At 37.3% G+C, this 25028-nt stretch overlaps 1 protein-coding gene across 1 annotated transcript in view; it reads left to right on the forward strand.

Moving 5' to 3' along the window:
* Positions 1 to 989: 989 nt before the first annotated feature.
* The window catches only part of gdap2 (ganglioside induced differentiation associated protein 2), a 41475-nt gene continuing 17436 nt past the window's right edge, over positions 990 to 25028 (forward strand). Inside the window, exons 1-11 of the mRNA XM_084724954.1 lie at positions 990 to 1247; positions 3364 to 3597; positions 8801 to 8940; positions 9926 to 10079; positions 10995 to 11083; positions 12547 to 12623; positions 13890 to 14049; positions 17698 to 17848; positions 18613 to 18689; positions 20245 to 20321; positions 21989 to 22128. Of these exons, the coding sequence (XP_084581080.1) occupies positions 3416 to 3597; positions 8801 to 8940; positions 9926 to 10079; positions 10995 to 11083; positions 12547 to 12623; positions 13890 to 14049; positions 17698 to 17848; positions 18613 to 18689; positions 20245 to 20321; positions 21989 to 22128 (1247 nt within the window). The 5' untranslated portion in view covers positions 990 to 1247; positions 3364 to 3415. The remainder of the gene's footprint in view (positions 1248 to 3363; positions 3598 to 8800; positions 8941 to 9925; positions 10080 to 10994; positions 11084 to 12546; positions 12624 to 13889; positions 14050 to 17697; positions 17849 to 18612; positions 18690 to 20244; positions 20322 to 21988; positions 22129 to 25028) is intronic.

The raw sequence follows: 25028 nt of genomic DNA on the forward strand, positions 1-25028 counted from the left end.
TTGATTTTTTCCAATGGTCAGACAAGTTTTGGCTCACGGACGGTGGTTCTGCACATTAGAAAAATGCAGTGACTTTTCGCAAGTCCCTAAACAGCCACAGCGGAAGTGTTTTTCGCTTATTAGTCAGCTGATTAGGAACTGAAGAACAATGCGTCAATGTGCAAAAGAAACAACAGGAACATGACCGGAAGCTCGCTGGCATTGCCCACACAAAATAAAAGCGTGTGTTATTTTACGACAAGCAGCAGCAGAGAAAGGACATACATAGCATATAAAACATATCTGCATTTAGATAAGAAGGCTACAGTATGAATTGTGCTTTAGTGTGCAACGTCCTTTTTGGAATAAGACAAAGCCTCAGTTTTTACTGTGCAACAGTCTCTTTTTTTGATGCATGTGTATATGTGTAAGTAGATGTATACACTCTATAGGTGTATATGAGTACATATCTATAATCATATATGTTTTTTGTTAATGTTTTTACTTGTGTAATTTATTTTACTTTTTAGTCTAAGTATGTGTGTGTTTTTTACTGTATGGAATTGTGGAACAAAATGCTGCTTCACCTTGCTTAGTTCTGATCTGGGGACACTGAGTAAGCCTGTCCCAAATGACCTGAGGGCTCTGAATGCCTTGTAATGTTTAAGTTAATCAGACATGTATTGAGAACAGAAATCATGAATGTCTTGTTTTGCTTTGATGTATTTTATTAAGCCTTTTTACACCTTGGAGCAGGGAGTACATTTGAAAAATAGTCTTTTGGCTTATTCTGGCTTTTTTTTTTTTTTTAACCATATATGTTTATTAATTTTCACTGCTCATCTCTAACTAAACTAAACTAAATAAGCCATTTAGTGCTTTATAGATACGTAATAGGAAATCTGCCCTTTGACAGATAAAGTATAGGGAAAATTAAAATAAGCTTGTGTCCCTATAAATGCATAATGTATTTAAGAATGTTGTCGGTCCATGTTTTTATTTTGAAGATCTTAACCGGATGAAGTTGTATTAACTGTAGCCACCATGACGCTGCAGCAGTAGCACCTAGCATTTTGGCTAAATGTGTGAGTCTGGTCAACATCATTTTTCACTGCTTTTGCAAGTACTTTTCTCGCTACTATGAGAGCTCAGAGGAACGAAAATATCTCCCGAGTCAATAAACTGTCGTGTCAAGATTAATTGATTATTTTCAAAGCAAAATTTTGGCGTGGACATCACCTCTGCCTGGAGGAAATACCACTGGCTTGGTAGGTAATTTTGAGGTTGAGAGACACTGTCTGGCTAAAGTGCAGTTTACATCGATTTATAAAGAAAGTGTTATTCTTCTAGACTGTCAAATGTGTTTAGAAAGTTAAAGGAATTCATTTATCAGGTGGAAATTTGCTTTTTGACTGAGGCGTGACTGTTTGTTAGGACCAATCCTGCCTCTTACTTTCTCAATACCATCCAGTGTTTTTGGTTAATTTAATGATGGGCAGCTGTTACTGAATTCTTAATGTTGTGGTGAATTAATTATTATTTTAAGGAAAGCATCGTGTTTTCATCATCTTAAAGATAAACTCACGATTATATCAATCTGTCTATTATTCCATTTTAATAATGAACACAGGCTCAGTTATATTAAGCTTACAGTGCTGGAAATCATCACATTTGGAAAACTGGGAGCAGTAAATGTTTGGTATTTTTGTTTGATTGATTTTAAGAGTCATATTGATAAATAATCAGAATTGTTATTGATTAATTACCTGTCTGATCGATTAATCAACTAATCATGTCAGCCTAAAAGAAATTATCTTAATTATTGATGACTAATTTTCTGTCGATCAGCTAAATATTTCATCGCCTTCTGGCAGCAGCTCAAATCCCAAAGACATTCAGTTCATAATGATGTAATAGAAAAAAGAGCAGTAAATTCTCCAGTTTTAGAAACTGGAAAGAGATATGCTGGTTAACTTATCATTATTATTATCATTATTATTATTTTAGTTTGAATAGGTTGTATTGAGTGAAACAGGAATGCAGTGAATTACAGTAGTATAAATGGGATGTAATGAAAGTGTTGATTAAAGTTTTCAGATTTCTAGTGGATAATAAAGATTTAATTTTTGAGATATATCAAAAGGTTGGTTGAATGACTGACTTCACTTGTTGGTCAAAGTGAAGTTTTTTAACACTGGGTTTTGATACAGCAGGATAGAGAGGTGAGAGGAGTTTGCCTGAAAAAAAAATAGACTAGTATTGATAAATCACCTGATTGTGTGAGCACTATTAAAAGAACCCATTATCACATACTTGTAATGGGTTTGATGCTGCCTCCTGTGTTACATTGAGAATTTATATCCAATTCATGAGCAACGTTGTGCTCATGAAAAGGTTAGTATCTTGCGTTTTCATGTGAGCACATTAATGAACAGAGAGGCTGCTGTCATGCTTTTACTTGATGAGGCATGGATCTCATCTTCTAATCGGCTGATAATGTTATTACATGCAGGATTCTCAGAAGCTTGAAATCAGTAGAGATTTATCTGGCTGCTGTCAGACTGATTGTAGCATTTTGAGTGGTTTGATCGGTGCCAGATGTTTTTCAAAGACTACTGATGTTTTCTGCTTTATCACTGCTTTACTGTTCCCTCACATTCTTTGAAAGAGCATTTTAAAACTGCTGAAAAAAGACTACCGAAAAAGTCTCAAATGTTCTGAAGGCATGAAACTATGCAAGTTGAGGGGAAATGGGGAGAAGTACAGCTCCTCTTCATTAAATGTGCGTGTGAGTGAAATAACTAGACATTTAAATCAAATCATTAATTGCTGAATTCATTAGACAGTTAACAGGAAATTAAAGTAATAATTGTCACTTTTCATGTAGCTGTACTGAGGAACCTAAGCTAAGAAAACAATAGCTCAAATAACAATGGCACGACTGAACGAACCACAGAAAAGAAAGCATCATCATGTCACAGTGGTAGGGGGCTCAGTGGTCGATGGCTGACGGTCATCCTCCGTGAGAAGGTCAGTATAGCACACACTGAGGAATGTAGGACTTCAATCGACTGCATTGACCATCAACACTGACTGGACAGCTACATGAAAAATGCCAAAATTTTCCTTTTAATCTATCTAATCTGTTTTTGTCTGACATATAATAGTAGTAAATTTCACTGTCATTTAATTGATAAGTGCTTCTCCATTGCTGTATCCTCAGGAGAACTGTCATCGCAGCAGAGGTGAACAGTGCTGACTGAGTGATCTTACAGCCCTTTGAGGCACATTTTTGATTTGAGTCCTGATTAAAAAAAACAAAAAAAACTTGTCTTGACACCTAGTGTTATGATCCATGTTTCTTCCTCTCTCCTCTCCTTGCAGTGCGTTTGTTTGGAGATCCAGTGTCAGACTGTAGTGTCAGCCTGTAGAGGGGATGGATCCTCTGGGTGCTCGTTCTCAGTTCGTGGACATCCAGACTCTCCCCACGTGGCAGCAGCAGCTAGGTGAGGATGGCGAGGAGACACCGCTGGATCAGAGCGACAGCCTTCCCAGTCAGCAGGCCTTCCCCTCGCCCTTCCCCTTCAGGCCAGACATCAACCGCAAGATCATGCTCTTGTGAGTCACATATTTCTCCACATTGCTGCTGTTGGGTGAAAATCTCTTGCGTTTTTAACGTTTCAGGAACTCACAGTGGCCCTCATGTGTGAACATTTTCTTATTCTCTTTTTATTAGTGTGCTAAATTGGTTGCTTCAGCCTGAAGAATGCCATCTGTTGACAAGGTCAAGGAGGGATGCGACATTCAAAGATAGGATAATATTTTAGCCTACAGTAGGAGATTTTACACTGTCGGGATGGTACTGGACAGACAGCTGATTACAAGTTCCTGTGTGAAAATATCCCAATAAAACTAACATAATCTAAAATACCTGTAAATTGGCATTCCCTATATAAATTAATTTTTGTTTCATATTTAAACTCCCAAATCCATCCACACTCAATGTAAAATAGGTTTGACCAGTGTATTGGTAAGGTGAAACATTGCCTGTATCAATCTTTTTGAAGATAAGATGAGACTAGTGCAATAGCCAAAGTATCAGTAAAACAGTATAATATATAACCAAGAGATAATAAAACAATAACAAGGAATAAGGAACAGACTCACAGGGAATTTAGATATTGCATAGTTTGGTATGAACTGATATTGAGTCAAAAATATTGATATGGCGTTGTTACACAGGATGTCTGATACAAAGTTTTTTCCTAAACACAACTATGGAAAAAGTGCATACACACATTTTCATTAAAGGTTGCATTTTTCCCATAATTCTTCTATGGTAGTGGGTAACTGGAAAGGTTGCTGGTTAAGATTAATTTCATTAGTCTGGGTTTTTGTGGAACGTTTTTGTGTGTGTTGAAATGGAGGTTTGCCCAATACTTTATTTCATCACTGTAATTGGTAGAAATTGTATTTGTTTTGTTGCATTTATGCATATGTGTTCATGTTTTGGTTGGTTTTTAAATTTAGATTAAGCTCAAGTTTAGTTCTACTGGTCATATCTAGATTAACATAGTGTCAGCGGTGCAGTGACAGTGCAGTGTGGGATGAGATGAACAGGTCTGCTCAGCAGTTTAAACCTTCCCTCTGTCTTGTAGAATTATGAGATCCATTCACAAGAGGTGTGAACTGACTTTAATCCTGTTGGCAGTTAGATTTGTCACAATACCAGAATTTTAAACTCTGATATAATACTTGGCACACAAAAATTTGATTATTTTCTATTCATTTCTTTTAGTTATTAAGAACCTGCACATACTACATAAAATCACTGAACACTCTGATTTTGCTGCAAGCCAAATTTCAAGCAGGACATATCAGCATATTTGATACTATAACTAATGGATATTTTATTGTTTTAAGAATGCAGTGTTGAAAAAGTATTGACAGATCGATACTTTTGACAACTTTATCGGCAGTACAGCCTTTCACTCTTATAATCAGAATTAAAGCCATGTAGTTCACACTCTTTAGATGGTCATGCAGTCATCTATCATAATGTGGATTTAATGCATGACCAAACTAATCACACATCCCAATCACCGGAACATTTGATTTGCACCCATCACACTCTTTACATGGATATTATTGTCCCTTTAATGCGTAACTGCAATTTAAGGTAATTCTGATTTTACAGTTTTTGGGAGTTACTGCCAAAGTGGTTTGAAGAACGTCTGGTGGCTGAGCATGTTTTTTCAGTGAAGTGTGAATTTTTTTTTTTTCTTTGAGCCAAGTGCGCCTTTGATGAAGCTGTAACTTTTTTCATACAGAGTAAAGAATTAGATTCCTTATTTACTGAAGATCCCAGTCCATCTGAATGATCTCAGCCAACCACGTTTGTGAGTAGCTGCATACTATTTATCAGTCCAAGGCAAACAGACTTCTTAGTTCTTTATGTTTCAGTATAGTAGTGCTGATTTAAAATATCAGTGCTGTTTGTTGGTGAGTTCCATTTTTTTTAAAAATCACTGCTTTTTGTTTTAAAATGTGAATCTTGTGATTTCACTGAATGTGTCCTCCTGTTTGGAGAAAAAATGTTTACTCCATTATAAAATTATCCACTTATTAGACTGAATTTGTCTACTGTTTGTGTTGAACTTGTTCAAATGCAGTTTGAGCTCAATAGATAAATTCAGAGTGGTCTCATGCAGAAGAAGTCAAATATCACCCTTGATCTCATCTCTATACTGAATAATATTTTTTCTTTATTTATTTTATTTTTTTGTTTCCGTCTTGCAGTTTTCAAACAATGCTCACACTGCAGCACCACAATCTACAGCCTACATGCAGCTTGCATGCGAAATTGAGGTTCTATGTGCGAACTTTGTTCAGAACAGAAATATAGTAAATATCACACCATTCACCTGAGCAGTGTTTTAAACTGGGGTTGGGAGATCAACATGGGTCCTTTGCCCCCCAGCAAAAGGGTAACAGAAATTTTTTATGTGTATCACATTTATTGGAATTGTAACAAATTATTGTTAATTAAATTACTGTAATTTATAGTCATCCTAGTTTTATCATTGATTAACTGTGATCAAACTAGAATCACAATAAATTACAGCCTTTTCTTTATTCATTTAAGACTTAAATCGCAATGTGGTTTTCTGCAATTCAAATCGCTGGAGGTGAAATATTTGCTAAAGGAAAAATGTGTGTCAAAAAGCTTGTGAATGAATGAGGCAGAAATGTCCTGTCCTACACATTAGATTCCACTGACATAAAAAAATCTTCATTTGGTACAGATTCCTGCAAAAAAAAATTACAGCATAGTCATTTTACCATGTTTTTCAATCAAAAGAATAATGATGTAAAAAATATCATAACGTCTAATACTGAAAATCATATCATAATTGCAATATCCGTCAAAATAATCGCAATTAGATATTTTTTCATTCAGCCCTACTTAAGACCGGTTTTGCTTAATTTATTGTCTTCCAACCTAAAAATAAATAAATAAATAAAAAATACTCAGAGGGGATTTCTTCAGACAAAATTGGCAGTCCATGGGAAACTGTGCATCTACTGAAAAGTTTGTGAACCCCTGTGCCAGAGAAGACATATAGTATAGTATATATCCAACACAAAACTGGGACCAATCCGATTCAATTTTGTTAGCGGATACCAATACTGATGTAATTCACTCATCTGATCATGTCACTGATCCACGTACTGATCCAGTTTCCATAGTTTATATACACATTTATATATGTATGTGTGAAAGAGGATCATCAAGGTACAGTGAGGAAGAAAGGAAGTGAAAGACAGATGGATTTACAGATAGGGGTAGACATGTTCCTTGGAGCCTGCAGTCATATTTATGATAGCTGGTTGTTTGAAAGTGTCACAGACAAATCATGAGGGCTGAATGCACATTTACAAGAAATGTATTGGAATCTTATCAGAACTGGAAAAATCCTATGAACTCATCAGGTATTAGTAGCGGTTTGGTGTCCGCAGTGTGAAGGCTGCCCGTGTCTCTCAGTGTGTTCGCCCTGGACCAGTTCAGAGTCCAACTTGCCTCGTAAATCCTCTTTGTGGAGAAACACATGACCATCCACAGCCTGACTTGGCACGGGCTTTTCTATAAGAGCCTTGTTGTTGTAGGAGCCTTTCCCTGCTCTGTGATCAGGAGCAAGCACATTCCTGCTGCACAAACATGACCAGAGCTCCAGGAAGAACTGACCTGCAAGCAGTGGCACTTTTTTAGCATGTGACCAAAATAAAAAGAAGTTTAGGGAAATGAAACTCCTTTTTCTTTTTTCCTGATAATCATTTTGCTGCTTGTCAGATGTATCTTGCAACCCTTGGAGGGGTCCTGACCCACAGGTTGAGAACCTCTTACCTAGGGGTTGATGAGACAGGAGAGGGATCTCATGATACTGAACCAGATACACTTAAGCCTCAATTTAGGTTGTGTGTCTCACATCTAATTGCTCTCTTTCTTGATCTCTTTCTGTATTATTCCATGCTGGCGACAGTTGTTCATTCATCCCATTCTTGTGGACACAATATGTCAAAAATTCCTCAAGGGAATTTCTTCAAATTTGTCACAATTGACCACTCGTACTCAAGAATGAACCGATTAGATTTTGGTGGTCAGAGGTCACTGTCACCTCACATCCCTCCCACTCTCTTGAATGCTTGTCGCTGCTGGAGTCATGACGTAAATATGCCAGCGTGTCACAATTAAAAGTTATGCCACTATAAGCATAAACAGTTGGCTATGGCACACTCCAAACTGTAAGTCATACACAAGCCACATGCAATTTTGCTAGATGTTTTTGTTGACGTAACCCAGCGTATATGCAGCTGCTTGTATGACCAGTTACTTGCTCGTTGCCATTTGTCATCAAAAGGAAAATTTGTAACCTAAAGTTTTAGACAGATGAGACCAAGTAGAACAGGATCTGACTGCCAACATGGTCTGTTTCTCAGTGAGAGTGACTCAATTTTTATTCACCCTAAAAGAGATGATGTAAAAACGAAAAAAAAACCCTCTTCCTTCTCTGTCCTGGAGGCTGAACTTATCCTGTGACAAAATGCTTTCACCACATGCTCAAGTAGTTCCTCATTCTTTTTTCCAAACAAACCCTGGAGGCCCTTAGAGTGAATAAATGATAAAATATATAATAATAAAATAAGCATTTAAATGAATTTTTGCAGATTATTGGTTGTTTGTGTGCTAACACACTGTTTCAGTGTTTTAATGTAATATAAACCTTGAATGGCCTTGTGCTGATATCGTGCTGGTGTGCATCAGTGGCAATATAACACAAGGACTCTCAGACAAAATGGGATGATAAAAACACACTGAACAGAAAATCATTTGGGATATGTTTGAGATTTGTGCAAGATTTTAAATCCAAAAATCTAAAAGCCAGTATTTCTGCCAGGTAACAAGTACGTATGTGTGCAACGATGAATTGCTCTAAAGAAAATAAGTTTCCAGATATTTTGATAATGGATTAATTGTTTCAGAAATGTGAAAAGAAATGTAAACATTTGCTGGTTACAGCTTCTTAACAAGGATTTGATGCTTTTCTCTAGACTCTAAATGAAGAGATATCACTTTGGGCCCTGGGAAATTCTGATGAGCATTTTCACAATTTTTTGATATTTCATAAACTAAACAACTGTGAAAATAATCGACAGATTATTTGATAATTAAAATAATCATTAGCTGTAGCTGAATGGCATTTATTGTATCATTCATACAGAGTTAAGCCTTTTTGAAATTTAATTTTTCTTTCCACCACAGCACTGGTGATGTGGCCCTGCTGAACTGCACCTCCATCGTGAACACCAGCAACGAGTCACTAAACGACAAGAACCCGGTCTCTGACTGCATCCATCAGCTGGCAGGACCTGAGCTGCGAGACGAGCTACTCAAACTCAAAGGTAGAGACGAGGGCAAAAATGGGAAAGCTGAGCTCCAACTCCACGATTTGAGCTCGCCTGCTCAGTGATGCTAAAGGCACAAGTCTTAAGGCAGGAGACATAAATATCACTGAGAGAACAGGACATATAAATGAGAATTCAGTTCACTGGTGCGTTTTCATAAACACAACCAGGCACATGATGATCAGCTGGACTTCATAAAAAGACGTCCTGAATGCCGTCACTGCTCTTTTAGAAAGGTTCCACAGCTGCTCACATTTAGCACTGTATTTTGAAGAGTGTATCATCATCATCAAACCAAAAAGGAATCAAACTACAACTTCCTTTTTATTTCTGAAGCTTTCAACCACATCTCATGGCCCTCCTCAGTGGATGGAGTTCCTCAGTTGTCAGAGACAGTTTACTCATTATTGTGTTATTTTGTGAGTTTTATATCAAAAATGTATATTTTCCACTAATGTGGTATTAAAGGGTAATTCTGGTATTTTTAAACCTGGGCCCTGTTGTTTTACGTATCTTGAGGTCCAAATGACTAAAAGTTACAAAAGGTTTTGGAACTGGTTCAGTAGATAACCTCAGCCAGCAGTCGCTTCTCCATGCTTGTGTTTGCCACTGACAGAGTCAGACTGTTATAAGTACATAAGTGCTTGACATTATTCCGTCATTTCATTCACCAAAATTATATTACAGTGGCAAGCTGCAAGTTTTAGAAAATATCTCAAAAGCTTGGCACTCAAAACTGAAAATACCAAATATGTTCTTTTAATCTGAATAACTTGAGTCTTTAAAAGCCCGCATGATCTACACTTGAAAATTCCAAATTGAAGGGAAATGAAATCTGTTTTTTTTCTTGTTTTGTTTTTTTCTTGCAAATGTAGCAAGAAGACTTAATATACAAACATAGTCGAGTTAGTATGTGGTCAGTGGTCTTTCAGCTTCATCGTAAATGTGAAATTGATTTTCTTTTTTTCATCTTTGTGTGCAGGATGTCGGACAGGGGAGGCGAAGCTGACCAAAGGCTTCAACCTGGCAGCAAGGTTCATCATCCACACAGTGGGACCAAAATACAAAGCCAAGTACAGGACGGCAGCGGAGAGCTCGCTGTACAGCTGCTATAGGAACATCATGCAGCTGGTTGCGTAAGAACCATGAAATCAACCAGCTGTGTCTTTCTTTGAGGTCAATGGTAGAACCTGAAACTTAAGCTAAATATCTTAACTCATTGAAGTTATAACAGTGTAATAGGCAGTCATTCAGAAGGGAAAAATACAGAATTTTCAAATTTGAAAATGTTACAGCCTTTCTCTCACTAAAACTTAAAAGCTCCTCAAGCCTTTCACACCAGCTGTGATTTGTTGTTTGCATTTTGTATAGGGATGGGAATTGATAAGGTTTTTTGATGCCAATGCCATCATCGATTCTGCTTACTTGTAATTTCTCTTGTAATTTCTTCATGAAATGAAGCCACACTTTGGAACTTTTCTTCCTTTATGCCGTGACTTTTTCTTGTTTCCAGCGTTGCAGACACATGAGTTTGACATATTTCTTTTGCAAAGTGCAACTGTCAGAAAGGCGTGCTGGTATCAATAGAAGGAACTGGTTTTTGTTCTCGATGCCCACCCCTAATCTGATATTTGCGAGATGAGATGGTCGTTTTTGTGATATTACGGATCTCTGTATAAAACTATAGATCCAGTATAGTTTACAAATTGGCCACATGGGTTTTAAGAGTCCTGGAAGCAAAAAATACAAATAAATTATCCATATCAAATATTATTTTTATTTAACATTACATCAATTTAACCCTATGTTTTTACGTATAAAATAAAATAAAAAATAACGTAAAAAGCATTGATTCTGATAGTTGTCTATTAATACCAACTTTATTTTAGAATGAGAAGAAATTTTATCATTTGATATTCAATGGCATGTAGTTATTTTGGATTGAAGGAGTGACACAGGGTTTGTGTTTGAGGAAAACCATCTAACCAGTCACTGGTGTGGACTGTGAATGTGGTGAACAGCACATGAGATTGTTTTTCTTGTCGCCTCAGAGAGCAGTCGATGGCGTCTGTTGGCTTCTGTGTGGTGAGCACAACCAAAAGAGGTTACCCACTTGAGGATGCTACACACATCGCTTTCAGTAAGGCACACACACACAAACTCACACCCTTTGCCTTAAGAGAGACACACACCACTTGTAATCAGTGAGGTACAGACATTGGTACATTTTATTTTATTTAACCTTTATTTAACCAGGTTAGTCTCATATTCACGGGAGACCTTGTCAAGACAGTTAGCAGCAAAAACACAAAGTTGCAGACAGAGACGCAAAGGGAGACAAAATACTTGAAATCAGATTAAAATACTAATTAACAAGCACTGAAATTTGTAATAAAACAGAGCTTTCTATGAGTCAAAAAGAGAACGAGAGAGAACATTGTGCAACCACAAAAGCTTAACACATCGACATCCTATGGAATCTGCCTCTAAGCCTTTCATTTTGGATTTAAAAGCATTTTATGAGACCAATTCCTTGAGTTTCAAGTCATTCTGCAACAAATTCCATGCTGAAAATGCAAAAAAAACCTTTCACAACTGCTAAAGTTCACGTTGATAGCCATTTATTGTCATATATCACTGGTCTTTTGTGGTACACGCAAAGTCGCACATACTGGCAGATAATTGTCTTGGGGAGTAAGTCATAATACAGCACGACACATATGACTCATGGCTACATATACTCCAAATTAAGTCAACAAATTATACAGTCAAATTTAATTACATCATACACTGCAATCCTGTATGGCTCGCATTCAACTTAAATGTTCACATAAGCACACATGATGGCCTAATAAGATAGAAGATCCATGTGATTAAACCGCCTGTAGAGATGATGCATCAAGCCACATAAACAACTTCAACACACACATATATATATATGTGTGTGTGTGTGTGTGTGTGTGTGTGTGTGTGTGTAATATATATATAAGGGCTGCTTCCTTAAAAGGTTTCTCTGTTTACATACACTTGTCAGTAAAATGCAATACAATTAAACAGCACCACAAACTATAAAACACCTCTCCAAAACAGCTTCAACAAAAACTGAATATTGTAACCTTCATGAAGAGAGGATTTATTGCAGGACTGTTGTATCAGAAATACAAACGCACAAGTAAATATATATGTATGTTTAATATTTTGCCAGTTTACAAAGTATTTGTCTTGATAATGCTGACAAGATTAGTTGATAACCAAATATACAATTTTTGATTAATTTTGTATATGCTGCTTAAAAATTACAAATGCCAGACATTCAGTGGCACTTTTTTGTCACATTTTTTTGTCACATTTTTTCATGTGCAGACCTGCTGCTTTATATCTGTGAAGATCTTTGTTTTTGGACTGTTGCTGCCAGGCAAAACAATCAATTTGAAGAAATTGTCTAGGGCATTTTGAACTTGTGATGTTTAACTAATTTTTGTTTTTTTACATTTTATAATTGTGGTTGATTGATCAACATTCCTAATCCCTTGTTAAGGAATTGTTCAGTATATGGCATGTTGTAATATGTAAGGTAACATGAGTGTGTTCACATGTTTACAGGAACAGTGCGCAGGTTTCTGGAGAATTATGGAAACAGCATAGAGGCGGTGGTGTTCGCGGTGTCAGACACCGAGGAGGTTTGTATGACTTTAGTCTGGGACAGTTAACTTTAACTACATTCCATAATAGTCAAAGTAGGAGTAACTGAAAAGTGTGGTCAGAAAAAGCCAACTGGAACAGAATTTATCGTTTGTGTCCAGGTTAATGTCTTCAATATTTTAAGATTAAGACTAAGATTAATTAATGTCAGTGTCACATGATGTCTGCATGATGATGTTATTAAAAATGTAAGAAACATTTTAACTTGGTTAAGTTCAGTGTGTAAGATTTACAGGGATTTATTTGCAGAGTATGTTTTCAAAGTATATAATCCCCTGAAAGTGAGAATCATTGTGTTTTTGTTACCTTAGAATGAGTTACTGATATCTACAGAGGGTGTGGGTCCTCTTCTGTGGAGGCCACTATATTGCACCACCACATGTCTACAGTAGCCCAGAATGGACAAAACTAATGCTGGCTTTAAAGAGGGCCTTTTGCGTCTTTCAGGAGTTTTGTGGAGTTTCTTCTACATGATTTGAAGGGGAGAATGAGGCTGTGTGTTTTCAGTCTGAACACTCAAAGTTAGATGTGACTAAATCCTGCACACTGGTCATTTAACTGTTTGAGGGCATCTTTCTGCTGAGACACGTGAACTTCTGAATTGATTCAAAAATACACAAAAGGTAACAAAAACACAAAAATTCTTATTTTCATTATACACTAATGAAAACATACTTATGAATATATTTTTCCATTTCTGACATATTTTGCCAATATATATCCATAAATCTTGCACACTGTGTCTTTAATTGAGATAGCATTAAGGTGTCAGTTTGCCCAAAGCAGACAAGTTCATATGACATGTCATCACACCCTGTTTGTAACAGCCACACTCAAACGCACGATGAAAAACCTATCGTCACAGACTGGGGTGAGACTTGATATTCAGTCAGATCGAGATAATGGAGTACAGTTTTGGACTATATTTCCTCTAACGATTCCTCTTCACGATGTTTCAGTCATTGTGAAATTGTTATGTAAAAAATGGGAAAACAGAGCGAGAAGAGAAGCTCGAACCTGCTTACTTTACCTGGTTAATGACTGCATGTTTCAGACTCTACTGGACCATCTGACAAGCACTTAGATCGAAGCCAGTTCAGAGTAATAGATGCTGAGTGTCATGAAAGACTAAACCCATATTCCTGTCATTTAAGAATAGCCTATCTTGTTTCTAATATGTCAACACATATATTTTTTGGCATAAATATAAATTCTGATATGTATGTATGTGTGTTTACTTTTAGGCTGTGTATAAGAAGTTACTGCCTCTGTACTACCCTCGCTCAGAAGAGGAGGAGAGGGCTTCCCTGCCTCTCATCCCGGCTGACATCGGCAACTCTGAGGGTGAACCAGTCGTCCCAGAGAGACAGATCCGCATCGCCGAGAAACCAGGCACCCTGGAAGGTACACAACTTCAAAACAAGTCCTTTTTTTTAATGTGATGAAAAGTTTCCTGGCTTTAGAAAGGAGAAATAATATGCTTCTTTTCATGTCAGCAATCTATTTATAAGAGAAGTATGGAGTTTTTCTCAAGTGATATTTAATTTTTATTGTGCCAATAAAAAAAAACAGTCCAAGATCAATTGATGAGTGTTTTTATGGCTGTAAGATTCAGCAAAATAAACACACACAGGCACAGTTTAATGATTAGATTCCATTACATTTCTGTCATCACTCATCTCACACAGAGGAAAGGGAACCGTTTTTTTTTCCCCCTCAAGTTTAATCTTGACCTCGGACAGATGAGCTTTTATTTCAGATTGAGGCACTTGAAAGTTAACTGAGGTGTCAACTACACAATAAATCACCAGTTTTAATAGAGTAATACAGAGAAATGTTTCTGATTTTCATTGTGGAAAAATGAAAGTGGCCTTCAGTCATTTTTCAAGCAAAAATGTCAAACATTCTCCGGCTCCAGCTTCATAAATTTGACATTTATGACAGTAAATGAAGAGCCTCTGGATTTTGGGCCGTTGGTTGGACAAGAGAAACAATATGAAGATGTTTTGGGTTCTGAGAAATTGTGATGAAAAATTTTCACAATTTTTTGACAATTTATAGACCAAGCGGTTAATTAAATAGTTGTGAAAATAATCAGATTAATCAATAGTGATCAGTAATGAAAATTAAGCATTTAATCCATCACTCAGCAAAGTAGTGAGTCAGTCAACCATTTTGCTAACCAACAGCTCAACCACCTGTCAGTCAGTCTGTCAGTTGACTTGAGTTTTCAACCAAGTAAATCCATCAATAAACTTCACAGTCAGTCAGCCAACTGACCATTTGGACAATCAGTCAGTCACCCATCCAGTGCCACAGTCAGTCGACCATTCAGCAAGTCCAACATCAGCTAAAACATCGAATGCAGCCCAAAGATGAAGGTCTGAACAAGAATTCAACTCAGATGAGGACAGTGTGTGTGAGCTCAGTCATTCAGTGAGCTTGTCACAGGGTCAGTGGAGCATCTGGCTGCCTGGATTCACTAGAAACATCACACACACTCATACACACCTACTTGTGAAACACTCTCACTAATTCAGCGAGCCTTGTCTTACTAGAGGACTTCATGTTTTCCCATAGAGTATCATCTGCATATTACAAAGCATTTCAGCGTGGGTGACTAACGCAGAGCAGGTGTTTTTCGGTTCTTCTGAACTCACAGGTTGGTTCAGGACACAATGTGTTTTTTTTTTGTTTTTTTTTAAGAAACAAGTGGTCAAGACATATGAACGATATGAGAAGATATGAGATTGGGTAAGGGTTAGTTGAAGGGAAGAAGGAATATTTTAATAGGGTTAAATTTAATAATTAACTGATCAATAAATGTGCCATAAATACAGAAAGTAGAAAAAGGCTATAGGAGTTTTGATGTGCTTCAAAGGAGAACATATTTTCAGCGCTTAAATCTTGCTCAGCACACATGGACTTGATGTCCCTCTCTGTCTTATTCAGGGTGTTTTCAGACATGAGAGGAAACATTTACATATATTCATTGAAGGAAGTATAAAGGAAGTTTCATTTATTAATGTAAAAGCTGGAAATCAATACAGGATCTGTAAAAGCAGGCATGAATTTACTTTATTGATTGTTTTTACTGTGGAACTTTCCACCCAGCATTAAGCATCTGTTCATGTTACAGGGGAAGATCAGATTTGTGTTTGTTGTGTTGTTGATGTGTTTTTTAGGGAAAGTACTGTGTTAAACATGCAATGAAACCTGCCTCATTCTGCCTAAACAAATTTCAGTAGTTCGGTTTAAATGAAGATTTGTGGTCTACCATCAGGGGGCAGATCAGATCTCACTTTCAGTGTGGGAGATAAACAATGCAGAGTGACCCACTGATAAAAAGTGGAAAAAATTGCATTTATGCTGATCACCTGCACAAAATATATGTTACTTCAGAGTGCTTGGCTGCAGCCTGTTAAAGTGTTTGTTTCCATTTTAATAATTATTCTATTGGCACTCCTGCTTTCGTTTCATTTTATTCTCTCTTCAACTCAGCGTGACTCATTTATTCCCCTACTGTTGGTCTGGTCATTAACAAAGTGAGCATGGTTGTGTTTGTGTAAGGACACAGAGACCCGTAATGTTCAACGCAGGGATACCAGGTCTGTGTGACAAAATCAGTCCAACAGTCAATAAAGTCGCCCCAAAAATAAGCCCAATGCCAAAACTCAAAATACTTTCAAAGAATCCCTATCAATGCCAAAAGTATTGTAATACCTACAAAGTAACACAACTCAAGCCACAGTAACGCTTCAAAACTAGCTGATTCTGGTTCCCCTGGCTCAACTTCGTCAGCTCAGTCCACACTGGAGTTAACCCACAGGAATCATTCCAGAACAATACTGCCCCACCACAATTTCTTCACCACTGTCTCCCATTATGTGGTGAATGACAGACTTTTGTTTTCTTTAACTGGAAGATATACAGTCAAGATTTGACAGGAAACATGAGGAGAGAGAGATTAGGAGAGGTCTCAAACTGGAAATGTTTCAATGTCACGGTCAGCTTCTAAAACCTCTTTTCCACCTCTACACTCCTTAATGATAGACAGTTAAAGATGTTCAAATGCTCATACCAAAGATCTGTCTGGTAGAGATCCAGAAACTTTGATTTGTCTTTCATCTAAAGACTGAATAGTTTTTGCCATGGTCATGAAACAACTGAGAAAGGGCCAACATTTGTATGATTGTATGTATATTAGTTGGCTCTTTCAGAACATAAGACAGATGAATGAGACATTTTGATGATTGGCAGCTTCAGTTCAAATTCGCTTAAAAGCCTTAAATTCTCAGATAAACTGTATTTTGTATGACATCTTCAACTTTAACAACCTAAGCTTTTGCTTGCACTTTGTCTAAATGTTAGTTTTTGGTGAAGAGGATTGTGAAAGTAACACCAGCCTTTGTGTTAGCGAGTGTTTGTGGTTTCTGCATTGAGCCTGTTGCCTCCATTGACCTCCAGTCTTATTTTTGCTGGTGTGATGCTCAGAATTGCGAGAGGTGGTTTGGTTTGTTGTTCCAAGGCGAGCACGCTGCCTGTGAGTGAAACCCAGTAACAACAGGGCTGATCTACAAACAGACACACATGTCCCAGATCTAGATAAAATTCATGGACATGCAGATGACCGTACACGTGGTTTCAGAAAAACAAGCAGAGAAGCAGACTTGAACCTGAGCCTGCATTCTGTCTTCTGAGTTTTTGACTTCACCAGCAACTTTTTAACTAAGACACACAAAAAAAATCATGCTTACAGAAAAATTTAGGATCAGTGAAACAAACAAGAGATGCAAGCAAGCTCACCCATGCAGATGTAATACAGTAGATCTTTTGAGGGGAAAATGATCATATCAAGGATCAAAATGAAACAAGATCCAGGATCATTGACTGTTTTCATCCTGTAAGAAGTATGCATGGGGTTTTATGTGTGTGTGTTTGCGTGTGGGAGCACTTAGTGTGGGGCTTTGAATATAGCCTCAAAGCTAAATATGCTGCAATAACTGTCCGAGTGCATCTAACATTACCATAACTGTTTGTGTGTTTGTGCAGATGATTCTGAAGAGGAGAGTCTAGAGTCAGATCTGGGTCAGGTGGGGAATCATGCTTTCGCCCGGATGGAGGGTGATGTGGACAAACAGCGGAAACAGATCCTACAGGGCCAGATGTCCGAGGCAGCCATGCAGAAACAACACCAGAGGAAGTAAGAGTCCGACCAAATTGTAAAATAACTGGAACATACTGGAAAAAATGCAAACTTTGCTTTAGCAATATTACTTTTAGCTCTGCTGTAGCAACACCAGCATTAACATTTCTGCATTTATTCAGTAGCTGACAGTAGGGACGGACAGAAAACATGGGGAAAAAACATAGGATTAACACCCGACATTGTAGAGGAGTGTGTCTTATAACACATTTTCTCTAAAACTTGGATTCCCAAATAAAATAGTTGTAATTATTTATTTTGCAATCATACTTTATAGACAATCTATGTAGGATTCTCCCTCTAAGACTCACACCAAAATAATCCCTCTCAATAGTCACCCACGACCCACCAGAAGTGTGTGGCAGCACCTGCATCCACAGAGACTCCACCCTCCATTCCTACCTTCTTATTTTCTTATTATTTGACTGCTCAAGATACTTTAACAAACCAAAATGTCAGTATTCTATGTCCTGGGAATGAGACTCAACAACCAGCTCTCTTTCTGGTGCATTAACAAACAGCAACTCGTAGCAAACTACAGTCATAGTAGAGATTGCAGCTCTCACATATGAAGTGATGACTCACAAGTAACCTTCCGCTTTAAAATTATATCGGATAAGCCATGTTTTTATTCTGTATGTTGCTACATTATAGTGATGTTTTAAGGCAACAGTCCAATCTGTATTATGTGATGCATGTTGCAGCCATGAAACTATGAGCCATAAATTAAAGCCATTTCTGTTTGTGTTTCTCTCCTGCAGTTACAATCGCTGGCTGTGTCGGGCAAGAGCAGAGGATCTGTCAGACATCGCTGCACTGAAAGCCTTATATCAAACTGGTATGTGTTAATGTGTCTGTGATAGAGGCAGATAAGGTGTTTAAAGGCGCAATTGAGTCTCATAACCAGTAGGAGGCAGTGTTATTATACAGTTTAGGCCCATTGTTATTGTCGGTCACAGATCAATGTGCCTTCAGATTTCAGATTTAAAATGATATTTGCAAACTGCCCTTTCAAACATGGCCTTGTATAACCTGCTTTCTCAAACCAGGGAAGTGTAAAGTCAAGTTTATTCATATAGCATATTTCAGCAGGTGTGGACTTAAAGTAAAAAGCAATAGACAGATCATATCTGGCAAGAACATAAAAGATTAGAAGGAAATACATGTAAAAAAAAAAAAAACATGCAAGATATAGAGGTATTGCATATATAATATAAGAAAGCGATACATATATAAAAACATTTTATAATAATAATAAACTTTATTTATATAGCACTTTTCTTAACAAGGTTACAAAGTGCTGTACAGAAAAAATAAAAAATATGAGCAGCCAAAACAAAGAAAGATACACATATATTACATAAGATAAAGAAGATCTTGTGATACAAAGGGAATAAAATAAGATGGTATTATTATTGTTATTATTCTTATTAATAACATAATACTGATTCTGAAATAATAGTTTTACCCATGAACCAGACCACCAGCAGCAGCAGACCTTAGATCACGTGTAAGTGAATTCCAGCAAGTAGAGCCAAACTACAAACTTTGTTCAAAATAGGCTCATCATTTCATCCTTGCAGAAAATTTCAAGATCATGTCAAGGTTAATTAATTTCAGATGTAAGAAAAAGTTTGAAGTAATGTTTCCTGAGAACCACAACATAAAACAGACCAAACTGTCACAAAACACAAAAGCATCAAAACAAGTGTAATGGTGCAGGAAGACTTGAGTCTGTTGAAGTTCAGTGTGTATGACAGAGAGAAAAACATAAATATAAAAGATAAATTAGAATTCTGAATACAGTGGCATACTGCTGGGTTTTAAATGAAGAAAATAAGTTTACTTTTTTAGGCCATACTGCAGGAATGAAAGGATTGTATTCTATTGTGGAAAAACAGTACTTTGGGTACATTGGACACAGAAAACACACATAAAAAATGACTTAAACAAAACACAGCCCTCAGAAGAATCTCACATGTGCCGCAGAATACAAACAAAGTCAAGATCATCAGATACACATGCAATGTAATGTCAACCACTTGTCAGTCTTCTAGAGTAACGTTGTCACTTCCTTTGTGGGGACAGGTTTTGATTTGCAAGGACTTTGAATACCAGAATGAACTCTAAGCTGCAGAGCTTTACACAGAAAAGCATTAAAGGCTTTCATGCTATTTTAGAATTAACAAGAGATAACTAAGATTATGAGCACATTTGCCATTATATCATTGCACAAAATAGGATTGCAACTAACAATTTTTGCTGGTGGCGATGCTTGAGTCTCCTTAGGCTAGCGATGGATACCAAATCCAAAAAAAGAAAAATCCCAGAGTGAAATAGAGAATTTAATAGTTGTGTTTAAACAGCTGTGGCTCTATTGTGTGTGTCCCCAGGTGTGGACATGTGTGGCAGGACAGTGATGGTTTTGGTTGGACGAAACATCCCAGTGACCGTTATCGATCTTGAAAAGGTAACAGTATAAAATAGTTATCCCAAAATAAAATGCATTTATTGGTGGTACAGTCAGTCAGACTGGACTTCATCTGTGAGCGCATGTTCATCCTCATGAGTTGTGTGGTTGTGTTTCCATTTTTACATTTATGCATGTGTTTTGCGTGCATGTGCCTCTGTTTTAATAGATGCATCTTTATGCATGTTTCAAACATCTGTGAGTGTGCGTGTCCTTTCATGTGTCCATCTGTATTCACATATGCTTATGGCAGTGTGCAAACTGTGCCAATGTATTTTGGGTGTGCACATCTGTTTGTATTGCTCAGTACCTGCTGCACACACATATTTCAAACCTATTCAAAACATTTTTTGTACATTAAACTTAACCACCACCTACCAGAAATACTATAACTTGAACCAGTAGAAAGTAAAACATGTGTATTAAAAAATATGGACTGTACAGCATTTTTATCTCTTGTCACATGTCTCACATGAGACCATGTCCCACAATATGATTGCTTCTAGTGTTTTAAAAATCCAGAATCAAGGCACTGCCAGACAGACATTTTCCTAAAATCTGGCTTTTGTCCAATGGCTGTGAAGAAAGCAGGGCAGCCTGTCATCATGGGACAGTGAGCTGTCACCGTCTTTGCTCCTCTACGCTACAGCCAACAGGAAAAATTGCAAGTAACCGCAAAGTCACAAGATGTGCAGAATTAGGCAGAATATGATGGAAACTATCACAAAGAAAAAGAACTACAATCAAAACTGTGAAAACTACGGGTAAAACCAATGGAAGACGATTCTCAGAAGTTTTGTTTTGTTTTGTTTTTTGTTTTTTTTTTTGTTTTTTTTCTAGTTATTTTTCAATAACATTTTCTCACCATTGGTAACATGTCTCACATTGTCCCACACAAGCCTACTCTTTGCCTCAACATTTAGTTTGCTGGAATCTGGTTGCCCTAAGCAAGGATGATAAAAAAAAAAAAAAAAAAAAACATTTTTATTTATTTATTCATACATTTCTGAAAAATCTAAACATTAAACTTTGGCTCCTTGGCCATAATTCTTACTGTACCAGTTAAGGCACCCATATACTGGCATATTGTCAATAAGAAAAAAATAAATTACACAAATGTAAGTAATGCCTCATCCAAGATGCTGGCCTATTGATAATTCCTGAATAAGTGCAGCTTTGGCTTTTTTATACGGGGCCTCTCTCACACTTACTTCCCAGAAAATTACTGGGAATACCTTCCTGGCACCACTTATGATTTTCACTATTCATACATGCAGCTCCATTCTGGAATATTCCTGCCTTGTGCTTGTTCACACATGACATGGCAACACTAGAAAGATGGGGCAAGACCCCTTCATTCACGCAACACAGCCTTCCCTGTGTATTCCCTGTAATGTTAATTGGTCTTGAAGTGGGAAATTGCCAGTGCAGATTTCCCAGAAAATCAATTCTGACGTCAACAATGTTTCTGGGAAAGGCTGCATGTGTGAATGAGGCTAATGAAGTGACTGAATTTCATACGTGAAGGCACATGGTTTGGGTCCCAGGGTGTACCATCACATACTGAACTGAATGTCTCCGCCACCACCTCACCAAATGGTTTGGGCAAATACACGTACAGTTACACCCTTAACACACACTGATTTAGTCTGTGTTTGTGTGTGCAGGCCCTGCTGTACTTCATCCATGTGATGGACCACATCACAGTGAAAGAATATGTGATGGTTTACTTCCACACGCTGACTGGCGAGCACAACCACCTGGACTCTGACTTCCTCAAGAACCTCTATGACATTGTTGATGCCAAGTGAGTCTGACATTTTACACTCCTTGTTAAACTGAGACAGTAACTGCTATGATGAGTGACTTCCTGTGGGACGGATGCATAGAGGGGGCAAAAAGTCAAATGAACAGATTTTGTACTGATATTTACATTTTTCAGTTGTTGGACTCAGTATTTAACACACAAAAGGTGCTTTGATCCAGAATGAGATTTCTTTTGAGGTAAATGAAGAGCTAATTAGATAAGACATTAGTTTGGTTCCCATTGTTTTGGTCTTTATCTGCTCAGTTTTGTCTTATCCTTCTACCACACACAATGATTAAATTAGAAAACTGTGGAGCTGTTATTGCTTCAACCTTCCACCCGCCCACGGGCACGACTTAAATGTTCCGTGTTGCATGTTCTGGGTTTGCAGACATTTGGCCAACTCTGCCGGCCAGCTACGTCTTCGCTCTTTAATAACCAGAAGTGCATATCAAACATTAAGCTTGAGGGTTTTTCTTTTAAGTAGTGATACCAAAATCCCCCAGATGGAACAAAGGTCTGACAGTCCTTGACAGGTCCCTGGCGTTTTTGTTGATTTTCTGTGCATAACAATACGGCATTAGGTCAAGACAGGAGTAGTATGTAGTATCTTATTCACATGTACGCATGTAAATGGCTGTCATTTGACCTCGACTTGGCCCGCCTTTGGCTTTCGCTTGGTCTTCCTCTGTCTTTGCTGACATCTGCAGCTGCATTGCAAGTTCAGATACACTGTACATGTTAGAGTTTGACACCGTCACGGTTACAGGGTTTAGACTTTTGGAAAGGCAAAACGGGTTGTGAAACGTTTTTGTTTCGCTGACAGTTTTGGAAATCTGGCCGCCATATTTGGAACAGGAAACCCAAACTTGGAGTGTGTTCCCGGGGTGATGTATTGGCTGTGACTCAGCCTCAACCAGGGGGGTTCAAAGTTTTGAAAGCGGATCCTTGTTTGGAACCAGCTTTGAATGGACTTTTCATAGAAATCGTTTACAAAACTAATTGGTAGACATTACATATGTTTGTGACAGAGTTTAAGTGGAAAACTGGGTTATCTTATGCCCAACACAGGATAGAGCCAGTGTCATTTTTTGAATACAAACTTGAAAAATATTCCTACTTAATTTAAAGTGGTAATAGACTCTGTTTTTAGGTAAGTTATCATATCTACCTGTTCCCAAATTCACTATCTTGTAAGTGGACTTTTGACTTCACCCTAATTAACAAAGTGGTGTTGATCATTTCTTCACAGCAGTAGGCTCTGAGGAAAACAGAAAGTGATCTGATGTTGTGTCGACATGTGTTCCCTTGTCAGATAGTGTTTCCCTTCGAGGTTTAGGTTCAGTGTAGCAGAGTAAGGTAAAGGGGAATACGCATCAACGGGGAAACAGATTTTGAGATAACACTTGTTGTTTTTACCACTGTGGCTGAACAAAAATAACTCGAAGTGCTGATTCATAAGATCAACATGATGATGATGTATCACTGAGACAGGTGCTGTCCAGAAGTCAGATGTGCATCTAAAGCCGTAATTCTATTAAAAAACCTCAAAGATTTTTTGTTTTTCTTTTTTTAAATTCTGGTTGCCCTGTGGTGCACATGTGGTCAAATATTTTGGTGCCATTTTGACGTTGCATCTCTCTGCTTGCAGTCTGTGCTTAAATTCACTGTTAATGAATCTTAACATCAAGATAAATAGGAACCACATCTGCCAAAGGAAAATGTAATTGTTTGCAGTTCCCAGCCATCAGAGTAGACCTACAGTTCTATATTATCTACAGTTGTGCTGTAAAATTACAGTTGGGCAATTTCTGCAATCCTCTCTCACATTTTACTGTATATACCAACTAAAAAAAACAATAAATCTAATTATTATTATTATTATTATTATTATTATTATTATTATCATTATTATTATTATCATTATTATTATTATTATCCTAAGATTTTTTTCAGTGAATTGTATGTAACTGTACGTTCAAGGAAATCCACTGTTGATTTTTTCTTTTTTAAGCTCAGTAAATGCTTGATGTTTCCAAAGTCAATTAATAATGATATCAAATCATCATGATCTTAGTATTGACCAAAAGTAAAGTACTTTCAGCCCTCACAGACTCTGTGATGGATCCATTGTTTGTAACATCATGCAGTCAAGCATTGTTTGAATCTAATTTTAATTTTAATCAAGGACCTAAATTTTTCATTTTTCTGAACTCTGTCTAACATGATGCTCTAGATATTTTGTCTGATTCAACAGTGCAGTTATGGAAAAATGGCATCTTGGGTTTTAGAGACGGAGCAAGAAACACAAGTAGTTAGCTGATCAGGCTGGTTTAAACAAACCCCCCGGTTAGGGTAATTTGGAAAAGCAAACAAAAGTGACTTATTACCCAAACAGGCTGTTGTGAACATCCATCACAGTTTACAGACCTACTTCATAGTTCAACATTCACCTACGCACAGTGTGGACATTGTTCCTGTGCAGTGAGGCATTATTATAACAGAAAGATTATATCATCTACATAGCATTTTGGCTCTCTCATTTTGAGTTTAACCTCTGAATATTATAGATATTCTGGCTGCAAACTACAAAATTGGATTCAAGTAGTAATAAACAGAAATGATCCTTTACTTTTTACATTACTGAGGGCATAAAAGACTGTAGCTTTAAAGAAGAATTTGAAGCAACAAAGGCATTAACAGCATAGTTCATTGTTTTAAATGTTGTATGAGGGACTTATTAATAATCAGCCAGTTACCTTCTTTGAAAATTTGTTTTTTTTGCATTTTTCTAACTTGGAAGCTACTTAGAGAGAAACTTAAGGGCTCAGTTGGTTAGTTCTCCAATATACTGAGAAAGATCTCTGCACCTGAATGTGTGACACATGCCACACACTCAC

The sequence above is a fragment of the Lutjanus erythropterus genome, chromosome 8 (assembly GCF_056507025.1).
Source record: "Lutjanus erythropterus isolate fLutEry1 chromosome 8, fLutEry1.hap2, whole genome shotgun sequence".
NCBI lineage: Eukaryota > Metazoa > Chordata > Actinopteri > Lutjaniformes > Lutjanidae > Lutjanus > Lutjanus erythropterus.